At 46.0% G+C, this 24,656-nt stretch overlaps 2 protein-coding genes across 3 annotated transcripts in view; one reads left to right on the plus strand and one right to left on the minus strand.

Moving 5' to 3' along the window:
* Positions 1–7,788, plus strand: part of HELLS (helicase, lymphoid specific) — a 31,657-nt gene extending 23,869 nt beyond the window's left edge. The window contains exons 16-22 of the mRNA XM_083505457.1: positions 1,265–1,348; positions 1,432–1,551; positions 2,142–2,258; positions 3,331–3,490; positions 6,195–6,291; positions 6,494–6,570; positions 7,291–7,788. Coding sequence (XP_083361583.1) covers positions 1,265–1,348; positions 1,432–1,551; positions 2,142–2,258; positions 3,331–3,490; positions 6,195–6,291; positions 6,494–6,570; positions 7,291–7,385 — 750 coding nt within the window. The 3' untranslated portion in view covers positions 7,386–7,788. The remainder of the gene's footprint in view (positions 1–1,264; positions 1,349–1,431; positions 1,552–2,141; positions 2,259–3,330; positions 3,491–6,194; positions 6,292–6,493; positions 6,571–7,290) is intronic.
* A 922-nt stretch (positions 7,789–8,710) lies between these two features.
* PDLIM1 (PDZ and LIM domain 1) overlaps positions 8,711–24,656 on the minus strand; it is a 39,398-nt gene continuing 23,452 nt past the window's right edge. The window contains exons 4-8 of one of the 2 annotated variants that reach the window (XM_083505494.1): positions 20,581–20,651; positions 17,863–18,168; positions 14,096–14,253; positions 12,207–12,321; positions 8,711–9,159 (exon numbers count right to left, since the gene is read on the minus strand). In XM_083505494.1, coding sequence (XP_083361620.1) covers positions 8,973–9,159; positions 12,207–12,321; positions 14,096–14,253; positions 17,863–18,168; positions 20,581–20,651 — 837 coding nt within the window. In that variant the 3' untranslated portion in view covers positions 8,711–8,972. Of the gene's footprint in view, positions 9,160–12,206; positions 12,322–14,095; positions 14,254–17,862; positions 18,169–20,580; positions 20,652–20,874; positions 21,075–24,656 lie in introns of both variants that reach the window. The other variant, XM_083505495.1, reaches the window with a different exon arrangement.

A 24,656-nucleotide genomic window follows, 5' to 3' on the forward strand; every position in this document is an offset into this window, starting at 1 on the left:
TCTTCCGATGGGCTGCATCTCCCATCACTCCTGCCATGCTGATCAGGGGCCGTTGCGGGTTGGAGTCCAGCAAGTGACTAGAGGGCCACAGGTTCCTTGTGCGAAGCTAGTTGCTTCTAATGCAAATATGATTTATTAATAATAATACAGTGGTGCCCCGCAAGATGAATGCCTCGCAAGACGGAAAACTCGCTAGATGAAAGAGTTTTCCGTTTTGGAGGTGCTTCGCAAAACGAATTTCCTATGGGCTTGCTTCGCAAGATGACAATGTCTTGTGAGTTCCTGCTGTTTTTTTTCCCCTTCCCCCCTTTTTCTAAGCCGCTAAGCCGCTTATCAGCTGATCCGATCAGCAGATAAGCCGCTAATAGCGCTAATCCGTCAATGGGCTTGCTTCGCAAGACGAAAAAACCGCTAGACGAAGAGAATCACAGAACGGATTATTTTCGTCTTGCGAGGCACCACTGTAATAAATTTTATTTATATCCCGCCCTCCCCAGCCGAAGCCGGGCTCAGAGCAGCTAACATCAAATGTATAATACATTAACATAAAATCAGACAATCAATTAAAATTCATCCTCAAATCAGATCAGGATCAGAATAAAATCCAATCGGATGGCAACCCGCAGATTAGGGTTGGGGACCTTAAATGCTCCCTAGGCCCAACTGTTTGTGCTGAACTTACATGGGCCTGTGAGAAAAATTGGGAGGCCACTTTCATGCAAGTTCTTATGAAAGGGGAGAGGGAGTCAGACTGAACCCCGACCAAAGGCCTGGTAGAACAGCTCCATCTTGCAGGCCCTGCGGAAAGATGTCAAGTCCCGCAGGGCCCTAGTCTCTTGTGACAGAGCGTTCCACCAGGTAAAGGTGCCCCTGATCGTTAGATCCAGTCATGGATGACACTGGGGTTGCGCGCTCATCTCGCTCTATAGGCTGAGGGAGACAGCATTTGTCCACAGACGGCTTCCGGGTCATGTGGCCAGCAGGACTAAGCCACTTCTGGCAAACCAGAACAGCGCACAGAAACGCCTTTTACCTTCCCGCCGGAGTGGTACCTATTTATCTACTTGCACTTGACGTGCTTTCGAACTGCTAGGTGGCCAGGAGCAGGGACCGAGCAACAGGAGCTCACCCCGTTGCGGGGATTCAAACCACAAACCTTCTGATCAGCAAGCCCTAGGTTCTGTGGTTTAGACCACAGCACCACCCACATCCCTATAATTTAATTAGAATGTCCTAAATTGTACGTGTGTGTTCTTGCATCAAGGTCGACGAAGATCTAGTGAAGAGTTCGGGCAAATTCTTACTCTTGGATCGCATGCTGCCAGAACTAAAAAAACGAGGACACAAGGTATTGTTAGTTTATGGTGTTACCAGAAGTTATTTGCCTGGACACCTGAGTTCAGATTATTGAAGAATCTTTGCTCTGTTCAGGTGCTGCTGTTCTCGCAGATGACAAAAATGTTGGATATTCTGATGGACTATTGCTATCTGAGGTCGTACGAGTTCAGTCGCCTAGACGGGTCCATGGCGTATGCAGAGAGGGAAGAAAACGTAGGTGATAAATTTATTGGATCCTGGTTTGTTTGACTCGTCTGAGATTCCCTTTGCATTGCAGCAGAGAACTTTTGTCAACAGAGTTTAGCTAGAAATATCAGCGAGTTCTGGCTTAGTCTGTGAACTCACTAGCCCGAGGCAGCCTCACCACCCACTTCAGTGCTGGGATTTCTCAAACATGATGCTTGAAAAGTGTTATTTGTGTTCTGCTTATTATCAGTAGGTAGCTTGCACCTTAAATGTATTGATGACATGTTTAGGTAGAGGCTGTCCTAACTAATTGAGGCGGTGATGAATATTGCAGTTGAAATTAAGTCTTACACCCAACATTTGTAGTCCTCTTTGAACATGTGCTTCACTTATACGATAGTCATTGTGTGACATAGTCTGTGGATGCACTGGCAAGTTCTGTCCCCAGGGCTCATCGCCCTGGCCATCCTTGCAGCTCTTCATGATTTATGGGGATTGTTCCTGAACTGGAGAATCTCCACAGTTCGTGGAGGCTCCCTGCATGGTTTAGTGTGTGTTTGGTTGGCACCGTAAAGGTACTTTATTAACCTAATGTGTTTACTGTTTGTCATTTGCAGATAAATAAGTTTAACACAGATCCGGAGGTTTTTATCTTTCTGCTGAGCACACGGGCTGGAGGTCTTGGCATTAATTTGACGGCAGCGGACACAGTAATCATTTATGACAGTGACTGGGTATGTTTCGCATGCTGGCATGTATAAATTGTCATGGGTCCTGATCTCAAAGGGCTGTGTGCTGAGTGACACATATGGGGATGGGGGCTTCAGGGATCAGAGTTGGAAAGGATCCCGAGGGTAATCTAGTCTAACCCCCTGCAATGCAGGAATCTCAGTTAAGTGTTTTATGGTGGCAGCCGTCAGCACTGCCCAGCAAGCTGCCTCCAAAGCCTGGTGCAGATGGAGAAATAGTTCTGCAGGGAAGCACGATGAGGGGAAGATTTACATTTCTGCCCCTCTTAAATTCAGATTCTATGAAGAGCCTGTTCTGGTTCTACAGAAACATGCCAACTTCTAAACAGCTCACAAGAATGGCATGAGGCTCAGAAGAATTTGTTTCAGAAATTCCAAAGTTCAGTCAAGCAATTATGTATTTTTAATCTCTGTATCAACTAAACCAGGCATAGACAAACTCGTCCCTCCAGATGTTTTGATACCACAATTCCCATCATCCCTGACCCTGTTAGCTAGGGATGATGGGAGTTGTAGTCCCAAAACATCTGGAGGGCTGAGTTTGCCTATACCTGAACTAAACAACTCTGGCTGAGGTACAGCACTTCACATCAGATTGAAATAACCAGGAAATGTGAAATTAAGAAAACCCCAGCTAGTCTTTTTTGCTAGGTAGAATGGAGCACATGGTCTGCATGCAGCAAGTCAGATCTGGCATCACCACAGCAGCACTTTGTAAACTTTTATTATTTCTCTTTTCCCCCCAACCCCAGATGTTTAGTGGTTTCTGCATTCCTGGTAGTCAGAAGGGGTCACATTTTGTGTGTGTGAAATACATTTGTATGGGAGAAGCCTGCCTTAGCTGTCACTAGTCAAAGTAGACAATACAGGACTATGTGGACCACTGGTCTAACCTAGCATAAAGCAGCTCCATATATTAATATATTTTTCCTTAATCCCAAACTTGCAGAGAGCTAGAATTAGTTCTTCAGAGAAAGCTGGCACTGCCTGCAGAAAAAGGAAAACAAACCCCTTAATTTTATCTCTGGAGTTCATTTCCCTTCTTTCCCATTCTTAGAACCCTCAGTCTGACCTCCAGGCCCAAGACCGATGTCACCGAATAGGCCAGACAAAGCCGGTGGTCGTCTATCGCTTTGTAACTGCAAACACCATCGATCAGAAGATTGTGGAGAGAGCTGCTGCCAAAAGGAAGTTAGAGAAGCTGATTATCCACAAAAGTTAGTAGCAACTTCATTTTTCTTACCAAAATTGACAGATTTTCCTTCTTGGGCTAATAGCTACGAATGTGGTTTCTCTAAATGTACAAGGCATGACCGGAAAGTTCAGTGAATGGTCGCAGAAATCGGACAGCGAAAAATATTCATACATACATACCTTACAGGCCTTCAAAGTAGGCCCCCTCTGATACAATGCACTGTTGACAACGTTCACAGAACTGTTGGAAACTTCTGGAGAAGTCTTTTTGTACTGCTTTCAGTTCCCTCATCACAGCAGCTTGGATGTGTGGAACGTTGGGAAATCTCTGCCCTTTAAGTGCAGATTTCAGTTTTGGAAGAAGAAAGAAATCCGGTGGGGCCAGATCAGGAGAATATGGAGGGTGGGACAACTGAGTAACCTCAGTAACAATTTCACGTAGAATATGCAATTTTATCCGCCATCATTTGGACGGACAAACGCCAATCCCGCATCAATAACTCTGTCGACATTTGCTATCGTTCTGCTCATTGACTGCCCGCCAGACTGAGGGTCATCTTCGATGGCTTGCTGCCATTTATGGAAACGCTTAAATCACTCGTACAGCTTCATCTCTGTACAGTGGTACCTCTGGTTACGTACTTAATTCTTTCCAGAGGTCTGTTCTTAACCTGAAACTGTTCTTAACCTGAAGCACCACTTTAGCTAATGGGGCCTCCTGCTGCTGCCACGCCGCCAGAGCACGCTTTCTGTTCTCATCCTGAAGCAAAGTCCTTAACCCAAGGTACTATTTCTGGGTTAGCGGAGCCTGTAACCTGAAGCATATGTAACCTGAGGTACCACTGTACACAATTGTGAGCATTTCATGGGTTTCCGATGCCAATTGTATATTCAAATATTTCTCACTGCCCGATTTCTGTGACCTTTCACCGAACTTTCCGGTAACACTTTATACATACTTTGCTTGGCTATGCATCGGATTGTGTACCGTGGTAGAACCCACAGGCTTAAACCAGCTGACGTTGAGAGCAATAAATGATCACACACTTAAGAGAGCTTTTGCCCGCTGCTCTGCCACAAGGGCTGTTGCCATTGACACCGCCTTGAGCAGAGTTTTGCTGCTGTTTCCTGGCTTCTGGGACGTGCGAGACAAAAATGATTTTGGAAGTTAACCTGCCTTGTGTTCACAAGATTGTAGCCCGCTTGATGGTGCTAACTAGCACTCGGCGTGTTGGGTGAGAGGCAGCACCCAAGCTGTTGAAAGGCAGAAGAAAACAGGTGGCATCCGATTGTAATGGAGATCAAATCTCAGGCTCTCGCAAGCTCCTTGCCATGTGCGCTGTCTCTCCTGCTCTCGCCGGAGAGATGCAGGGCTAGTGTGCGGATTCTACACGCAACGTGGGCTTTCAGATGTGCTGCTCTGTGGGCAGAGAAAAGACTCGTTGATGGCAGTCTCCTCCTAAAAGGAGCTGAATCTCAAATCCCTCCGCGATAAGCCGAGTCAAGGTTGCAAGTAAAAAGGAGAAAAATAGCCGTGTCCAGGCAGCATCAGTTTTCGGTAATCTTGACTGAAAGGCAGCACCTCAAAAATATGCAGCAACGTAATGGATACTTGTCGGTTGTGATGGACAGGAACAAGCAGGGAGGTGTCTCTGCATTTTCCCTATTACTGTGGTTTAACGTCCTGTTGCTTTTGACACCTGGGCATAACTATTTATAGACCCAATGATCACCTGATGGAAACAGTGACAGGCTTGAGTTTATACTTCCTTTTCCCTTCATATGTTTGGGCGTTGGCATGTCCATCTTTGGCCGCCACCGGCCAGCAGCCCCTGGAGGGTTAGCCAAGAGAGAATATTTCCATAAAAAGCACCCGTTTTGCACCGATGGCTCTTCTCCTTTTGTAGGTCAAAGACACGTGTCAAACGTTTGCAATCCTAGGGGATCTTACTTGCACAAACCAAGCTGGGAGAACGAGTTACCAAGACCAGGTCTTGCTGTGTAACATCATGAATGTTGCCCAAGTTGGCGAAAAGCAACTGGGATCTAGGTTAAAGGTAAAGGACCCCCTGGACGGTTAAGTCCAGTCAAAGGCAACTCTGGGGTTGTGGCACTCATCTCGCTTTCAGGCCAAGGAAGCCTGTGTTTGTCCACAGACAGCTTTGCGGGTCCTGTGGCCAGCATGACTAAACCGCTTCTGGCGCAATGGGACACCGTGACGGAAACCAGAGCGCGTGGAAACGCCGTTTACCTCCCCTGCTGCAGCGGTACATATTTATCTACCTGCACTGGCGAGCTTTCAAACTGCTAGGTTGATGAGTTGACAGAGCAACGGGAGCTCACCCCATCGCAGGGATTCGAACCGCCAATCTTCTGATTGCCAAGCCCAAGAGACTCAGTGGGTTGGACCACAGTGCCACCCACGTCCCAACTGGGATCTAATGGTGTTTTCACCACGTAAACGTGCCTGTCAAATCAATTTACTCGTAAGTTTTCTTGTACTGAATGTAATGTCGCAAACCTGTTTGGGAAATGTTTCAGAAAACTCTGATCCATAATTGTGTGCCACGAGACAAAATGGAATGTGCAGAGAACAGAACGTTTATGAACTAATATCTTTTGTACCAGTGTTGTGGCCAGATGTTTCTTAATACTATCAGAAAGCCCAAGCGACAGTGCTTTCTCTCTCTCAAAGTTGTTTTTTTTTTTTTCTTGTCTAACTTCAAGATCAGTTTAAAGGTGGGAAATTTGGAATAAACCAATCGAAGAGTTGCTTGGACCCCAAGGAATTAATGGAGCTGCTACAGTCCAGGGACTACGACAGGTATGTCTCACTTACTTACAAAGAAACCATTTGGTTTTTTATGTGCAAAAATTCATTATGCTTATTTAACGAAGGGTTTGTATGTTAGAGATGCTTTAATGACTTGTAGTCCTAATGGTGGGGCTTAGTTTCAAGTAAATAAATATGGTTGCACTGGAACTCAGCTATCTGAAAGTAATATATACTTTCTTTCCATCTGTAGAGAGGTTAAAGGATCAAGAGAAAAAGTAATAACTGACAAAGATTTAGAGCTACTGCTGGACAGGAGTGACCTTATGGGTAAGTATAGATATCAGTGTCTTTTCATTTGAATCTCTCCAGAAACGAGCTTCAAATGTGAACTATGTGTGTAGCATGAATTCTCCCAGCTGAGAGATACAATTCCTTAAGGTGGGATTCCCCAATTACAATTGTTTGTTGCTGCTTCTGACCAACTACCTGTTTTTTAAATATTTTTGTTTCTCTGTTTTTACTGCGCAAGCTGCTTAGCACAAAATGTGCAGCTGATAACTCCGAGACATACGCACAGTTTTGCCACAAAGGAGCAGTTTTTTTTCTGCAGCAATTGTGCTAGGAGAGAAACAACTGCATTGGTAGTGACTTAACTTTCGGCCTAGCTACTGAAGTCCGATTCATTGTCAATTTGATTGTGTTATCAAAAAAAGAATGCTAGAGTTTGAAACTACACAAGACAAAAGTTCAGAGAGCATTGTCTTTTTATAAAGGAGGGCTAGGTTGGTTTAAAAAGAACAACCTGGCTGTTTACTGAGACTCTAGTCTTTCTGAACACAGGTATCTTGAAGCTTTTCAGACCTAGGGCCCATTTTTAACCCAAACATGCATTTTGGAGACTTTTTCCTTAATCATTCACCATATATTTTGCACAATAGCACTCCTGTTGCGACCCACCTTGGATCAGGCCACAACCCACTCAAATTTCCCGTTCCACCAGTTCAAGGCAGGTGCTCTAAACTGTGTGTCTTGCTTCTTTCTCCCTAGACCAAATGAAAGCTTCTGAGCAACTTAAAGAGAAAACGAGAGCGTTCAAGGTTTTAGAAAACTCTGAAGATGTCAGCACAGAGAGTGTGTTTTGAGATACAGGCAGTAGGTGACTGTAACCTTACAGTTGCTTTGTTCTTAAGAGTTCAGAACTGCATTTCAGACTATTGTTTTGGTTGTATCATTTTCCAGAAAGAAAATAAGGCTCTAAAATGTAACATTACTAAGTGTAGATGTGAAAAGAGAGCTTTTGGACTCCCCTTGGATTTTAGATCCTCTGACTTTGTACAAACTGGAAAGCTAAATACTACTATAGTTTCCTGTGGAAGTTCTGATAAATGGTAGGATTTGGAGTTTTTGGTTTTTTTACTTCTTAGTATGCTTACCCCTTGCCCTCAAGTATGGTTTTATTTGGTCGATGTATTTTGTTTCAAAGTCCAAACCTGTATGACTTCAGTTTTTGATAATTTTGCTAAATAAATTGTTTTGTAACAAGCAGCACTTGCAAGGTAGCAGAGTTACTGCAAATCCACGTGTTCAGTTGTCTCCTAGAAGCACTACAAAAAATAACCCCCAGCTTGAAATTGTACACCTGGAGGTGCCAGGTTCTGAGAACCTAAGTCCGTGTTACTACTTAACTTGTGTCTCATTTCCACATCTTTTTGAGATCGTTTTGGGTTTTGTCAGTAATGGTTGGTGTAAAAGTACCAACTGATAGTAAAGAGCCAAAGAAATTTATCAAGGCAGGGGAGACAATTCAGGGTTTCCTCCTTAGGATGGGAAACTCAGCTCCCCCCCCCCCCTCCCAGTTTGGCACTCCTGGATGAAAGTAAATCGCAAAGTTGCTCCCCTTACTGCTCTAGGTAAAAGCCAATTCTACAACAATCTGCTATCAAACCACCGGGGGAAGGGGGGGGATGTTTTGTTATCTAGATACCTAATGTTATTGCTCGAAGGAGGAATTAGTTGCTCTGCCCAGTGAGAAGTGTATTTTCCTTGGCACAAGTCTGAAGAAAAGAGTTGCATCATAGTATTTCACACCAAAAGAGTGAATGTAAGAACTTAAAAGCACTGCTTCAGAAACAGTTCAGTTTCAGCAATAACAAAAAACAAAGGCAAGCAGAAGGATACGGGGAACAGGCAGTTCTTTTTATAAAACCACACCATGGGAAACTAAAATAAGCAAGCCCTTTCCACAGACTGCAGAACTCTGAGACATCATGCAACACACCCCTAGCCCTGACAAGAAACTTGTGTAAATGATATCAAAGTGAAAAGCAGAAAAGCACACTGGTGTGGGAGATGCAATATTTTTGCTGACCTGGATTCTTAAAAATCTAACTTTTTTTGGTATATACTCCCGTTTACCCTGCATCTAGTCCGCACAATGCTAAATCAAACACAATGCAGCAGACGGCGGTTTGAGTCAGCTCCTTTTATTGAGTAGAAAAAGAAAAATCGTGTGGCTTGCCCTCTGGTATCCAATTTTTAGTTGCGGAAGAAGAGTCGCATTATCAAAAAGAGGGGCAATTCCCTCCGACCGAGCGGATTTTCTTTATAAAAATGGAAGTGGTTCACTTACTAAAAAGGTCCACTGGCAAAAGCCTCACTGAGCCTCCGTGACTGCAAGGAGAATTCAGAGGCAGAAGACAGTGGTGCCTGGTAGAGTGCTGGAAAAACACTCATTTTGGAAACACAGTGATCACATCGTATCCTTCAGGCGGGGTGACCCGTTCCCGGGCGTGCTTCTCACAGTAGATGCGATCCTCCACAAAGAAGTGCCCCTTTTGCTTCAGGTTCGTTCCGCAGTCGCTGCACACATAGCACTCTGGGTGGAGGTGCTTCTCCCGGAGCTTCACAAACACACCTCTGGGAAGAAAAACAGTACCAAGATCAAAATTCAGGAAGGTCATATAAAAAGGTAAAGGGACCCCTGACCATTAGGTCCAGTCATGGCCGACTCTGGGGTTGCGGTGCTCATCTCACTTTATTGGCCGAGGGAGCCGGCGTACAGCTTCCGGGTCATGTGGCCAGCATGACTAAGCCACTTCTGGCGAACCAGAGCAGCGCACGGAAACGCCGTTTACCTTTCCGCCAGAGTGGTACCTATTTATCTACTTGCACTTTGAGGTGCTTTCGAACTGCTAGGTTGGCAGGAGCTGGGACCGAGCAACGGGAGCTCACCCCGTCACAGGGATTCAAAACGCCGACCTTCTGATCGGCAAGTCCTGGGCTCTGTGGTTTAACCCACAGCGCCACCAGCGTCCCTAGGAAGGTCATATAACTTGGATTAAAGGTTGCTGCGAAGAGGGGTTGATTGTTAAACCGCTCTGGGAATTGTGGACCTGTGGGGGGAATGGGGTCTGCTAATAACTTTCATCACTCTTGAACTACGATAACCAGGATTCTTTGGGGGCACCCATAATAATAATTTTATTATATGCTGCCACTCTGGACGGCTTCGAACACATATAAAAAACATACGTTTTTCTATATAATGTTGGCAGCCGCCCAGAGTGGCTGGGGCAACTCAGATGGGTGGGGTACAAAGAACAAATTATTATTAATAAAACATTACACATTAAAATGCTTCCCTATACAGGGCTGCCTTCACATATCTTCTAAAGGTTATAGTTACTCATCTTGACTTCTGAAGGGAGGGTGCCACCACCGAGAAGGCCCTCTGCCTGGTTCCCTGTAGTCTCACTTCTCGCAGTGAGGGAACCATCAGAAGGCCCTCGGAGCTGGGGCTGGAGGATTGGGGTGGAGACGCTCCTTCACGTATACTGGGCAAAAGCCATTAGGGCTTAAAGGTCAGCACCAACACTTTGAATTGTGCTCAGAAACATACTGGGAGCCAGTGTGGATCCTTTAGGACCAGTGTTATATGGGCCCAGCGGCTACTCTCAGTTGCCATGACCCATGCAACTACTCAAGAAAGAGAAAGGTACAGTGGTACCTCGGCTTAAGAACTTTATTCGTTCTGGAGGCCTGTTCTTAACCTGAAACTGTGCTTAACCTGAAGCACCACTTTAGCTAATGGGGCCTCCCGCTGCTGCGGGAGCACGATTTCTGTTCTCATCCTGAAGCAAAGTTCTTAACCTGAGGTACTATTTCTGGGTTAGCGGAGTCTGTAACCTGAAGCGCCTTTAACCTGAAGCATATGTAGCCCGAGGTACCACTGTAATGTGATTCATCGTATCTGGAAGAGGTGCTGTTCTGGCAAAAGCTTAAAACCATTTAGCAGATGTGGCTCTGCCAACATTTGTTGTTGGAAAAGCAGAACACAAATATTAATATTACAATTAATACAGTAAATATTACATCAGCTCAGCACTGAAGCACAGGGCAGGGAAATTTGATTGCCTGCCCAATGTTTAGCTGCCACCGCCACAGCTGCATGGCACATTTGCTACTATGCAGATCTTTTGGAAGAGGTGCTGGCAAATATGCAATAAGGGCGCGTATTTAAAAATATTAAAATCTGCTGCCACAGACCTGCCAGAGGGAAGGGCAGCCTCCTTGAGCAGACGAAGCTCTCGACTGCAGACCTCTGCCCTTATGGAGGACTGTAAATGTGATACAAGTTGGGCAGACCAGGAAAGAACACCATATGAAATAGGCATACGGGGTGTGGGTGGCGCTGTGGGTTAAACCACAGAGCCTAGGACTTGCTGATCAGAAGGTTGGCGGTTCAAATCCCCGCGACGGGGTGAGCTCCCGTTGTTCGGTCCCTGCTCCTGCCAACCTAACAGTTCAAAAGCACGTCAAAGTGCAAGTAAATAAATAGGTACCACTCCAGCGGGAAGGTAAACAGTGTTTCCGTGCGCTGCTCTGGTTCGCCAGAAGCGGCTTAGTCATGCTGACCACATGACCCGGAAGCTGTACGCCGGCTCCCTCGGCCAATAAAGCGAGATGAGCGCCACAACCCCAGAGTCGGCTCCGACTGGACCTAATGGTCAGGGGTCCCTTTACCTTTTACCTAATGAAGTTTATAACCTTATATAGTGGTACTATGGTTTAAGAACAGCTTACTTTATGAACAACTTGGATTAAGAATGCTGCAAACCTGGAAGTAGGTGTTTTGGTTTGTGAACTTTGCCTCGGAATAAGAACATGTTCCGCTTCCTGTCGAGTGTGTTCCATTTGTAAATTGAGTCCCCTGCTGCTATGGGAAAGCACGCCTTGGTTTAAGAATGCTTTGGTTTAAGAACGGACTTCCAGAACGAATTAAGTTTGTAAACCAAGGTACCACTTTACAAAACTCAAAAAACCTCACATCGCCAATTGACCCTGCTTTCCATAGATCACATGAATAGGCTACACTCATGAGTAATAATGGCCAATTCATGTTGCTTTAAGACCCAGTTGCTGCGGTTTTTGGCTGTTGTTTAGTTCATGATTACCCATTCACATGCTACAGTGGTACCTCGGGTTACATACACTTCAGGTTACAGACTCCGCTAACCCAGAAATATTACCTCGGGTTAAGAACTTTGCTTCAGGATGAGAACAGAAATCGTGCTCCAGTGGCGTGGCAGCAGCAGGAGGCCCCATTAGCTAAAGTGGTGCTTCAGGTTAAGAACAGTTTCAGGTTAAGAACAGACCTCCGGAACGAATTAAGTACTTAACCCGAGATACCACTGTACTTGATACTAAAACTTCCACCACAACCCTCCCTTAAGCATTTTCTCAAAGCTGCAAAGTCTTTCCTCAAACTACAGCAGGCATAGCCAAACTTGGCCCTCCAGATGTTTTGGGACTACAACTCCCATCCCTAGCTAACAAGACCAGTGGTCAGGGATGATGGGAGTTGTAGTCCCAAAACATCTGGTGGGCCACGTTTGCCTATGCCTGAACTACATACAACCTCTCCACAATTGCCGTCTCCAATGACTGCTCGTTCTGCTACTTACACGATGCCAGATCCACACTTATCACAGACAGGAAGCTTCTGAGAATTTCCAATCGATGCCGCGACTTTGGTTGTTGGTGCTTTCACACTTCGGAATCCGGAAGGCTTATTGGGATCTGTAAGTATTTTAAAGCAACCAGCATTACGGATTAGGAGAACTGTCTTGAGTATAAAATCAAGGCAACAATACAGGCCGTGGTTTCTGCTGAGGAAATAAAACAGCATCATTGGAGATCTTTCCTTGGCGCCATGTTGAAGTTAAAAAAACAAAACCAACGCATGTCCAACAAAATTTTGGCCTCACAAGGTGTTGCTGAAATTTGAAAGTCTGAAGTCCACCCCTGTGGCTTTTGGCAGTGGTTTTGAAGGACTAAAATGTTGCATAGGTTACAGCAGGAATACTATTGCAGATAAGGGTGTTTTGGTTTTGTGTTGGGTTGCCATACGACTGGAATTTTCCCAACGTAGCATCATCATCAACCTTTTATTCGACCGTCAATCAGAAAAAAGTACATTTGTCAATACACAATTAAAAGCTCCAGGAAGATTTTAGAGCTTAGCCAACACTAAAATGGGCTAAACAGATAGCCCCATATCAATACAATCAATTAAAGTCTTGCGACGCTTGAAAGCTAAGAAAAGAAATTTAGCCACCAAGGAAGGTATAGCTCTAGTGACGTTATTCAGCAAGTGTAAAACCTGGTTTTCTCTGGATAGGAAGCTAGATTGACATAGGAGTGGGTCTATAAAATTTTGTCTAAGCTCTGCATAAGAAGGGCAAGTCAAGAGAATGTGTTCGGTGGACTCAACCACACCCACGGCACAGTGACAGGTTCTCTGGGCGTATGGTACTCCCCTGTACCTTCCCCACAGTATCGCAGAGTCAAGGACATTTAATCTAGCCGCTGTAAGAAGTCTACGGTATTCCACATAGTGAATTTCTGCAAGGTAGGGGGCTGGTATGGTCCGATAAATCTGGTCCCCTAGGAACATCCCTGGTTTTACCTGGGCTATGTCCTCTTGTCTGGCAATGTCACTCAGTCTCCGAGAAATCACAGCTCTAGCTTGATTGTACGTCATAGACTCAAAGTAAAGGTGAGACAATCCGCAGGATTGAACCTCGTTAGTGACCTCCCTTTCCCACGATGATTGGAAATCGTCCCTCAATATCAGGGGGGCAATACCCATTGGTTTAAAACAAAGCTTGAGCCATAGCCAGAGCTTCGTCTTCAAGGCCACATGCCGTAGGGCTTGCCAGCCGACCTCTAATCCCAACGTAGCCGGTATTTGTTAATGGTGTCTGGGTACAAATTGCCAAAATGTCCGGGGGAAAACATGTATGGCAGCCCATATCGGAAGTGCAGATTTGGGTGAATTTTCACTGCTCAGTTTTGACCCTCAGTTCCCAGCTCAGCTTCCCCCACCAAACCAAACAATCTTGCATCTATCCCACATTCAACAGCTTCCCTCCATATTAAGTACCCAGAACGACTTAGCTGAGCTGTTTCCCATAGGAAGTCTAAAGCACTCCCTTATAATCCCTATAAGGAATGTGGTTTGATGAGCGCGATGAAAAGGAGCTTCCCCCCCCCCCCCGAGCCAAATTGTCGTTTCTTGGGGTCGAGGGGAAGGCAATTTCCACCGGGACTACCGTGTGGAAAGATTAAACCCCCTCCCTGCCCTCTAGCCCCCGATTTCCCTCCTCGCAGCTGCTATTTTTAAGAACATCAATGTAACTTTGCAACATGTGTGTCCCACAGGGGAGCTGGTTCAGAGCAACGGTCATGAAGATCAAATGCTTCTTCTAACTCCCTCTGTATGTCCAGCCAAGTCTTTGAGCTTAACAGTCCTTGTTCCTTAAAAACCAACGTGCACACACACCCTCCTTACCTTTTTCTTCAGATTCTAAAATTTCTTGGAGCACCAAGAATGAGGTGGATTGCCGAGGCGGCTCTGCCGAATCTTGGTTCTCCTGCAGCATCTTGTAGACCTCAGAGTCTCTGTCAATCACTAAGTTACCGCCGGCAGGCTGGTTAAGTTGGTCCAAGCTGAGGAAAAATTAAAGGAAACACCTTTAGTGAATGAAGTGCTGGGAGATCTGTTAACAGCATTTTTGTTGTTGTTTTAAGGTAAGAGAAAACTTAAGACACAGAGCGAAACAACTAGAGACGGAAAGTGTCTTTGCACAAACAAGCGGCAGTGAGATTAAATCTACAACTGAATGCAGGAAAAGCCAGTCATTGCCTCCTAGCAGTAGTTTCTTGGTATTTCCCCTTTTAAAACTACTTTTAACTGTATACTTCCACCATTCTTATGTTACTTCCCCCCCATTATTGGTGCTTCCAGAATATAATGTGTGATGCCTACCACTTGGGCTGTGGGGTCCAGGTTTACTGGTCTCTCTGGGTCCAAACTAAATTAGATGAATTAGAATATCTCCAGAATTTTTAATACTTTTATTTTAACAGGAGGGACCATTAGGTCCAGTCGTGGCTGACTCTGGGGTTGTGGCACTCATCTCACTTTATTGGCTGAGGGAGCCGGAGTACAGCTTCCGGGTCATGTGGCCAGCATGACTAAGCCGCTTCTGGCGAACCAGAGCAGCGCACGGAAACGCCATTTACCTTCCCGCCGAAGTGGTACCTGTTTATCTACTTGTACTTTTGACATGCTTTCGAACTGCTAGGTTGGCAGGAGCAGGGACTGAGCAACGGGAGCTCACCCCGTTGCGGGGATTCGAACCGCCGATCGGCAAGTCCTAGGCTCTGTGATTTAACCCACAGCGCCACCCACGTCCGACAAGAGGGTTATCGATAGGCTTAAATTCCCCCTCTTGGCTGCATGGGAGAAAGCTACACACTCTGCATAAGACAGGTGACGTTTGCTAATCAGATTTTCCCAGGCAGCCCTTGCTACTCACCCCAGGCAAGCAGGCAATTTACAAAACAAAAGACTGGCTTAAGCTGCACAACTGCAGACAAGCACAACATAATGAACATGAATAAGTGTGCATAACTGGCTGCCCCACACACTGGATCCACGAGACTCGCTGTTTGTGAGAGACACAGACAAGAGGAACAATAAGAGCTGATTCATGCATATCACTTGACTGGGCTGTGGCTGAACGTGTAACAGGCTTCATGTAGAAACATCTGCGCTTCAGGCAATACGAGAGCAATAGGGTTTGACCTGCGATGACTCGCTTCATGTTCATCGAGTGATGAACTACGTTTGAACCAGGTCTATGAGGCAATTCAGACATTCCATTTTGCCTTGCAAAGATCTCTGTCTCCTTCCAGAAGGCACAAAGAAGGATCCTTTATTTTCCTATTTGGATGACTTTTCACCATTAGGCATAGGAGCCAGAAATAATGCACATTATTTCCAGCGCATTACACGAATATCAACCGGGCCTAAGGTGGGGGTGCTGTTTAAGTTAAAAATATAACCATTTCATCCAAGATAAAACACGGAAAAGACAAGCTATTGCTTTAAAACATACACAAAACCCAATATGTTAAATCTGAAGAGGTTCAATCACATTTTGTTTTAACTTGCATGGTGTACCTTCAAAACTTAATCCAGTGCTCCAATGATGACCTACCACCAATTCTTTCCCCTCAGAACTATCATTAGCAATCACTAATTGCAGTCTCTAAAAGCAACTCCTAACTAATTGCTGAAGATAACAACATGAACAATGTGCAAAAGCACGGAAATTAAACCTCAAGAGAATTTTCCAGGTCAAAACTAGACATATGTTTGGGCTGTAGAGTGAATTTTTTACTATCAAGAGGCATATGAGTGATAATTATAGACCTGCGAGCTTGCATGAGACTCCCTGCATTGCAGAATCTCACCTAAAGCATCCATGACAGAGAAAAGCATCTTTCTTTCTCTCCCACACCACAATACCTTCATGCTCAACAGGTTGCAATATTTTTCTCCCAGCTCATCTTGCTTTCAAACTGAGCTGAGGAAAGGCACCTGATTCTACAAATTGTAGATCAAAAGGCTATTCTGTTTCCTGCCGGTTGAACTCCACATTTAAATGGGAGCTTTTCTGAAATTTCTTAGTCCGTTAGAAAACAAGGTTTCTACAACATTTGGAATAGCTAAAGCTTTTCTACCATCTCTCTATTCCATTATTGCTTCTTTAAAGGCCTAGTTGTCTCTTAAAGGTAAAGGGACCCCTGACCGTTAGCTCCAGTCGTGGCCGACTCTGGGGTTGCGGCACTCATCTCACTTTACTTGCCGAGGGAGCTGGCGTACAGATTCCGGGTCATGACTAAGCCGCTTCTGGCGAACCAGAGCAGAGCACAGAAACGCCGTTTACCTTCTCGCCAGAACGATACCTATTTATCTACTTGCACTTTGATGTGCTTTCGAACTGCTAGGTTGGCAGGAGCAGGGACCGAGCAATGGGAGCTCACGCCATTGTGGGGATTCGAACCGCCGACCTTCCGATCGGCAAGCCCTAGGCTCTGTGGTTTAACCTACAGCGCCACCCGCATCCCGGTTGTCTCTTACAATGCCTTATTTCTAACACTAAGTGGAACTGGCCTGTTTGTAGCTAATGGGCATGCACAAAAAGCATTTAGAGTGGTCACAACTTGCCAGCAATGGTGTTCAAAATCCAACACATTCCATGGAACAGATCCTTCCTGCTTGTGTGAATAAAGCCTGTTTGACCAACCTGAACCATGCACGACAGGAGAAGAAAAACGAGCAATTGGGAAAAGCTACTGTGACAGGCTTCATGCGTCAAGGGCCAATTCCAAGGTAACGTTGTCGTCCTCACCAAAGTATTTCCCACAGGCCCATATACAGGTAATTTGCATGCTCAAATTTCTCCCTGATCCAGACCTTGCTCTCTCCTTTTCTTATCCTACTATGCTTTAGGTCCAAGAACAAGAAACCACGTTTGCATGTTGAAAGGCTCCCCCATACTGAGGGTGGTATTGTTTTTGCTTGCTACCAGGTTGTGTATTTTTGTGTTTTTCTATTGTACGTCACCCTGTGATCCTGGGATGAAGGGCCGTATAGGAATTTAATAAATACCACGATCTTGTGATGGAGATGTACTGAAGTTCTCACCCTGGGCCAGCAGTGGGATACTGTAGATAGTTATGCAAATAAGGGATCGAAAGTGACGTTCAGTGATTGGATAGTTTTAGAAAGTTGTTACAGTAACGTTGTACTGGAGCTCTATATAAGCAGGCTGACTGAACCCTTCAGTTCAGTTCTGTTCTGGTCTGTGAATAAACAAGAGCTGTTTGGAGAATTGCTGCGCCGTCTGCTATGTCTACCCACTATTTAACAGAGGGATAAGGTGATCCTCAATGAACAGGGGTGTAAAGGATTAACACAACCCCCCCCCCCCAAAAAAAGAATATTAGAGAAGCATGCCCAAATCTAGCATATTTACACCACAGTGAGCCCCCTCCACTGACTGGAAGCTCCAAAACGTTACTTCAGAAGCAACCCCAAATCTCAGCTTGAGGAGATGCATCCATCACAAGAATGTAGAGATTTTTATTTTTATTTTTTGCAACAATCAACCGCGTTGAGTGAGCGATGGATGCACACGAAAGGATGAGGAAAGTGAATGTGCACAGGGACAATAATTCAACGGCATGTGAGGCAGGCAAATTTACCTGGGGAAGGTAGGGCTAACGTAAGAGATCTGCCCCTGCAAAGAATCCAGGATGTTTTTCTGTGAATAGAGCTGTAAAGGAGAGTTAAACTGTACGTGCCGCACTTTGAGTCCCGGCACATCCACTTCCACAGGGCTGCTGGGGCAGATCTGAGCAACTTCCTTGAGCTGATCGGGACCCACTCGGATTTGGCTGGGGATGGACGAGGTACTGTGCCTTCTTCGCAAAGGGGAGGAGGAAGAGGCCTGGAGTGGGTTATAGACCGATGCAAAAGGAGCCTTGAACCCGCCAACAGGTGGCAAAGGACTGGTCACAAAAGGAGGGCGTTAAAAAGGATGGGGTACGTTCGGGATGATAATTGGCCACGGAGGTGGGGAAGAAAGGACATAAATTAATTACAGCATCAACCGCAACCCTAAACCAGCTTCGTTTAGACCAGGGTTTCCCAAACCTGGGTCTCCAGCTCTCTTGGGACTGTAACTCCCATCATCCCTAGCTAGCAGGACCAGTGGTCAGGGATGGTGGGAATTGTAGTCCAAAATCAGCTGGAGACCCAAGTTTGGAAAAGACGGCTTAGACCAGGCTTCCTCAAACTCGGCCCTCCAGATGTTTTGAGACTACAATTCCCATCATCCCTTGCTAGCTAGGGATCATGGGAGTTGTAGGCCAAAACATCTGGAGGGCCGAGTTTAAGGAAGCCTGGTTTAGACAGTTCCACACAGACAAGGAGCCAGCACAATATCAACACAGAACAACTTGGGACTCATCGAGACTTCTGTTTGTGCCGCGATTTCTAAACAAAGGTCAGAGCGTGTTTTTCCCCAGGAAAACTTGCTGTTTAGCACTGAATTGGAACAAACATTCTGCAGCAAACCCGACTGACATTTGTTCCGATTCCGGGGAAAGTGGCGGAACAAAACAAAAACCCTACTGGAAATCCTGAACCTTTACTGTAGAAATCACAGCACAAATGGAAGTCAGGGTGAGCCCTTCATTTGAATGACTGTGGGTTGATGCACCAATGTTAAGTCTTACAGACATTTATGTATGCGCTAACAGACAGGGAGAGGGCACTCACTTCACCCATTAGGAATTTGCGAGGCAAAGAGGAGTCAAGATGGCTGGCAAAGCAGAATATACTCATGTTGGAAGGAAGGGACGAGGGATCTACCTGATTTCAACTTGCTCCACAGGGATTCCTTCTCCGAGATCATCTGGATGAGTTACCACACTGATAAGACTTGGGCTATTTGGATCTCATAAAACACTAGGGGAAAATAATTTCCAGGTCAGGGTGTGAGGCCCTTAAGGAATGGTCAGGAAGAGACACAATATTCTACTGGTAGATTACAGTGGTACCTCGGTTTTCGAACATAATAATAATAATTTTTTAATAATAATTTTTATTAAGTTTTCCATTTTAACAATCAAATCAGATCACATTAAATATTCCAAATTATACAAATACATAAAGTCCAAATATTTTGCCAAATTATAAATTTTTGTTGGGGCTTCCCATACTTCAAGTTCAGTGGGGTCCAATCATCTTATGTTTCTACTGCCTTAAGTAATAAATTATTATTTATACCCCACCCATCTGGCTGGGTTTCCCCAGCCACTCTGGGCGGCTTCCAACAGAATATTAAAATAGAATAACCTATTAAGCATTAAACGCTTCCCTAAACAGGGCTGCCTTCAGATGTCTTCTAAAAGTCTGGTAGTTGTTGCTCTCGTTGACATCTGGTGAGAGGGTGTTCCACAGGGCAGGTGCCACTACCAAGAAGGCCCTCTGCCTGGTTCCCTGTAACTTGGCTTCTCGCAGTGAGGGAACCGCCAGAAGGCCCTCGGCACTGGACCACCGTTCCAGAAGACCATTCAACTTCCGAGACATTCGAAAACCGAAGCATTTACTTCCGGAAAGCTCAATACGGAAGCGCCGTAGCACGTCTGACCTCCAAAAAGCATTCGAAAAAACAAAGCAGTTCCTTCCGGGTTTTCAGCGTTCGAAAACCGAAACATTCGATTTTCAAGATGTTAAAAAAACAAGGTACCACTGTAATTAAAATGTAGGGACCCGCTTCATGAGGGATGGGTAGATGAAGGCAGGAATTGCTGCCAGAATAATGCAAATATCTGCACTTTAAAAAAAGAAGTCCTAGTCTTAGTCAAGACAGGGGGCATTTTGGTTCCACTTCAGGAAGCAAAATATCTTGGGCCAGCAATGGTGAAGTGCACACGAACCACAATGACGTAAAACCTCTCCTGTGGAAGGGTATATTTAGCAATTCAAAGCATAAGAAGATCCTGCTGGGTCAGACCAAAGGCTCATTCTAGTCCAGGACACAGTGGCCAACAAGATATCTCTCGCCTCCTATGGACCACAACTGGTGTCCAGAAGCATTTATGCCTCCAGCAGAAATGTCACTTCTAATTTGCATTTTCTCCTATTAAGGTACACTTCTGTTTGCTGCAAAGCTCTCAGAGGTTGGAAAAGGAAGCAGTCTGTTTGATACCTTTAAGTAACCTTGAAGATTTAAACATCTAAGAAAAGTTTCTCAGCCCTTCAACCCAACCCCAAAAAAGATGTTACTTTCAAGACCACAAAACCTTCCGTTGAAAAGATAAGTCTTTCCTTGTGCTCCCTCTGCCAGACCGTCCCATTTCGCTGGGAGGATCACAAAAAGCCACAATTATTCTCGTAATAGAAACGACGAGCACCTGAGCGAGTGGGGAGGCAATTTTAAAGGCTCGTACGTCATACTGAAAGCGCGCTGAAACGGCACAGGCAGCTGGGGAATCAAAGAACAGAAAGGTCATTAGTTTTTCTTTGTCGTGTTGGAAGAACTGGTGTTCTCAGGCACACGCCAGCCGAGTGGCCAACCTGAAAGAAAAGAAGTCTTGAGGTGCGTCACAGCATGAATACACTCACTCCGTGCATCTACAGTAGAGACCGGGGCTTCCCTTGTGTGGTGGTGGTGGTGCTGTCGAGTGCAAAACTGGGGAGCCACTTACTTTTTGCTGGGCTCCTGGTCGCCCTGAGCGGACTTGGACTCCACCGCGTCGTTGAAGGTCTGTATGTTTTCCGAGGAGTACAGGCCTGCTGGGCTATTGTATTGGGCAGTGATGACCTTGGGTGCAGTGCTGGAAGCAGCGGTGGCGGCAGTGAAGGGCATAGCGCTTCGGTTATGTGCACTTCCTATGTGCCTTATATCCTGCATGCAAGGGAGCAGAGGGAACAATCAGATGCGCTGGGCGTGCGGGTGATAAGCAGCAGTCCCTCGGCTGTGCAAGGAATCGGCGAAAAACAAGGTCCGTCTGCAAAGGGGGGTGGAATATATTTGGATACGGGATGGACATTAGTGTAGGGATGATCGCAGAGTGGGGTCCGGAGGGAGCACACTCCCCACCCACAGGCAGCCTCAGTCTGCCTGCACGCGTGACCTTCGGGTGTGGGGCACCCCCCCCACACACACACAAACAAAGCCATGGCTGTCTGAACATCGTTGCCTCTGTCTAACCTTTTGCAGTCTCAGTAGTCTGCAGTGTCCTGTCTGTGACCTTTGTCTCTGAGACCTTTTGTCGCCTTCGTCATACACTGTGCAAGGGGAAAATGACGCGGTGGAAACAGGTGCCAAAATAGCTTTGTACCACCCCACAATCTCGGGACCGGAAGATGTGTAAAGGTCACAGCCCAAAATGTATCTGCCTGCTTTGCATATTTGTCTCAATAAAAGGAGGCTCCACTGGGCTGGTCAGCAGCTTGCATGCAACTCACCTGTGCACAGCTCACCTGCATTATCAACTCCTGCCTCATGTCCATCACTTCACATTAGCTACCTTAAACCAAGGTTGTAGTTGCCAAAACAGAAGGTCTAGATTTGTGGCAAGATGGCTGTAAAATTCTTCTACAAGATGGAGGGCAACTATGTAAGTCTGGAGGGGAGAATCTTTCTCGACCAGAGCTTCCAGGGGCTACATTTGAACAGAGGGTGAGGCCATTTAGCAGATCCGAGGATGTGGCTCTTAATTTTGTAGGAGTCTACAGTCACACACTGACCTCACCACCCTTCATTCTGGGAAGCAAGAGGCATTGTCAAAGACCAAGGACATGTCTCTGCCCGGCAAAAAAAGGCTTGAGAAGGCTGCAGAGTAGTGCTTGCAGTGTTAGAAACTCAAGATATATAAGCTAGTAACTGAATGGATCCTTAAACGAAGCTGTGGGTTAAACCACAGAGCCTAGGACTTGCCGATCAGAAGGTCGGTGGTTCAAATCCCCGCGACGGGGTGAGCTCCCGTTGCTCAGTCCCTGCTCCTGCCAACCTAGCAGTTCGAAAGCACGTCAAAGTGCAAGTAGATAAATAGGTACCGCTCCGGTGGGAAGGTAAACGGCGTTTCCGTGCGCTGCTCTGGTTCGCCAGAAGCAGCTTAGTCATGCTGGCCACATGACCCGGAAGCTGTTCACCGGCTCCCTCGTCGCGGGGATTCCAACCACCGACCTTCTGATCGGCAAGTCCTAGGCTCTGTGGTTTAACCCACAGCACCACCCGCGTCCCTATCTGTTGCTGTACCCGAGTGCAAATCTGGTTTTCCCAACACCTGTAGCAACTGGTCCGACCTCAACATAGTCCCAAATATTCGCACCTCATTTTTTTTTTTTAAAAAGGGAGACACAGAGATAAGAGATTGAAAAAAAAAGGAAAATTAAAGGAGGCCATGGCAGTGTCTCAATTTTGTCTTCCAAAAGGCATCTGGTTGTGAATTTTTTAGATGCTCTGAAATCTGAGTGAAAAGGTTAAACCCAACTTCTTCATGGGTGGGGAGGGGAAACCTGCCTGATTAACTTTCCAGCTTCCCTTTCTGTGTTTACAGAGCATTTACATCGATGCAAAAGACAAAACGATTCAGGAACAATGACGAATATGAAGCCAGATGAGGCCACCGGGCATTTCAGACAGGAAACTGCTATGCCGTTCACCTCTTGACTCAGAGGTCTTGGCGCGAGGTCTACTGCAGTCTTATCAAATGTCAAAGCACACACCCAGTTTCTACAGCCTTCCATTCCCCGGTTTCTATGGGAATAGCTAAACAAAACAGCCGCAATGACCTCATCCCCAGAGGATGTGACAGGGAGCGCTTGAAAGGAAAAAGCCTCAGGACAATCGGTGGCCTGTTTTAACGCAGCCATGACATCAGCCCACAAAGGAATGCATGGCTCTGGGGCAGGGCAAAGGTACGGAAAGGGACTCGCCGATTTACCCTGGGGCAAGCAGCTCAATTCTATTTTCTGGATTTCCTTTCATTAAGATGCAGGGCCCACGCGCACAAAAAGGGGTATGTTCGCACGATCGCTTACTCCACCATCCAGCGCATTGAAGGCGCATTCACACGCCGTTAGCCGCCACCCACAGTGATCTCGCAGTTTCATTGACAAATCCTGCAGTTCCGTGTGTTTCTCTGCCACACTTCAATCCAACCAGAAAACTTTGTACTTAACTTTATACTTAAGTTCAAAGTGCGTTCAAAGCATAATACATTAAATAATTATTTGTCCAGCTTTTCTTAAAATATTACTGTGTTTAGAAATTCAGTCTGACTCTTAACTAAATATACTCGGCCTTTCATATTGCTGCTGAAACAATTGCAATTACTAAGTGAGAATCTAGTGACGTTAGATTCTTTTAGCTTTCTCGCATATGCTTGAGTTTGCACCGCAGCCCTTTGGTACAGGCAAATCATCACAGATTAACGAAAAATGTATTCACATAATTGGTAAATGAAACTTGGTAAGCAATTATTATGAAATGAATCATGAAATATTGTCTTCCATTTTTGATCACTATTGTGTTTTAATATTCTGTTGGAAGCTGCCCAGAGTAGCTGGGGAAACCCAGCCAGATGGGCGGGGTATAAATAAATTATTATTATTATCACCATATTTTTCGCTCTATAGGGCGCACCGGACCATAGGAGGGGGAGAACAGGGGGGGGGGAATTCTCCCCTTCTCTGCGTAGCACCCCTTCAGCGAAGCGGTAGGAGAAACGGAGCCTCTTCCATTTCCGAAGGCTTGCAGATAGGCATCTGAAGCCCCCAGAGCGCAGCAGGAGTTCCCGCTGCACTCCGGGTGCTTCAGGTGGCTATCCACAAGCCTTCGGAGCACAGCGGGAACTCCTGCTGCGCTCTGAAGGCTTGAGGATAGCTGCCTGAAGCCTCTGGAGTGCAGCGGGAGTTTCCGCTGCACTCCGGGGGCTTCAGGCGGCTTCAACAAAAGCAACGCGAAGCCTCCAGAGCACGGGGAGAGCTCTCCCTCTGCGCTTTGGAGGCTTCACATTGCTATCGCTGAAGCCAAGGAGCTGGCATTCACTCCATAAGACGCACACACATTTCCCCTTAATTTTTGAAGGGGGAAAAGTGCGTCTTATAGAAGGAAAAATACGGTACTTAAGAATGGCGCAGCCGTTCGAGGCGGGTGTCGCGCTCATGTGCAGAGGACAGCTTCATGCCTATGAGTTCCCGGTGGGGTGTTGCAGAGGTGGGGAAACCTAAAAAAAGAGGCCATGTCCCCCGGGTGCAGGTATCACACCCCCTTCTCCAATTGTGGCCCAGGGGGTTGGGCTCGAGAACCTTTCTGAACCCAAGGGCTTTGTTCCAATTACTGCGTGCCAGTAGCGGATGAGGCCAAAAGGAAGTGGTTGTGGCTGACATTGAGAGAAGCCACCCAAACACCCAAATTTCACAGGCAATCATACATTCTCACGTGAATCTAAATTCCACAATTCTGCACTGCTCAGATGCA

The sequence above is a fragment of the Podarcis liolepis genome, assembly GCF_965112155.1.
Source record: "Podarcis liolepis genome assembly, chromosome: 5".
Taxonomy (NCBI): Eukaryota; Metazoa; Chordata; class Lepidosauria; order Squamata; family Lacertidae; genus Podarcis; species Podarcis liolepis.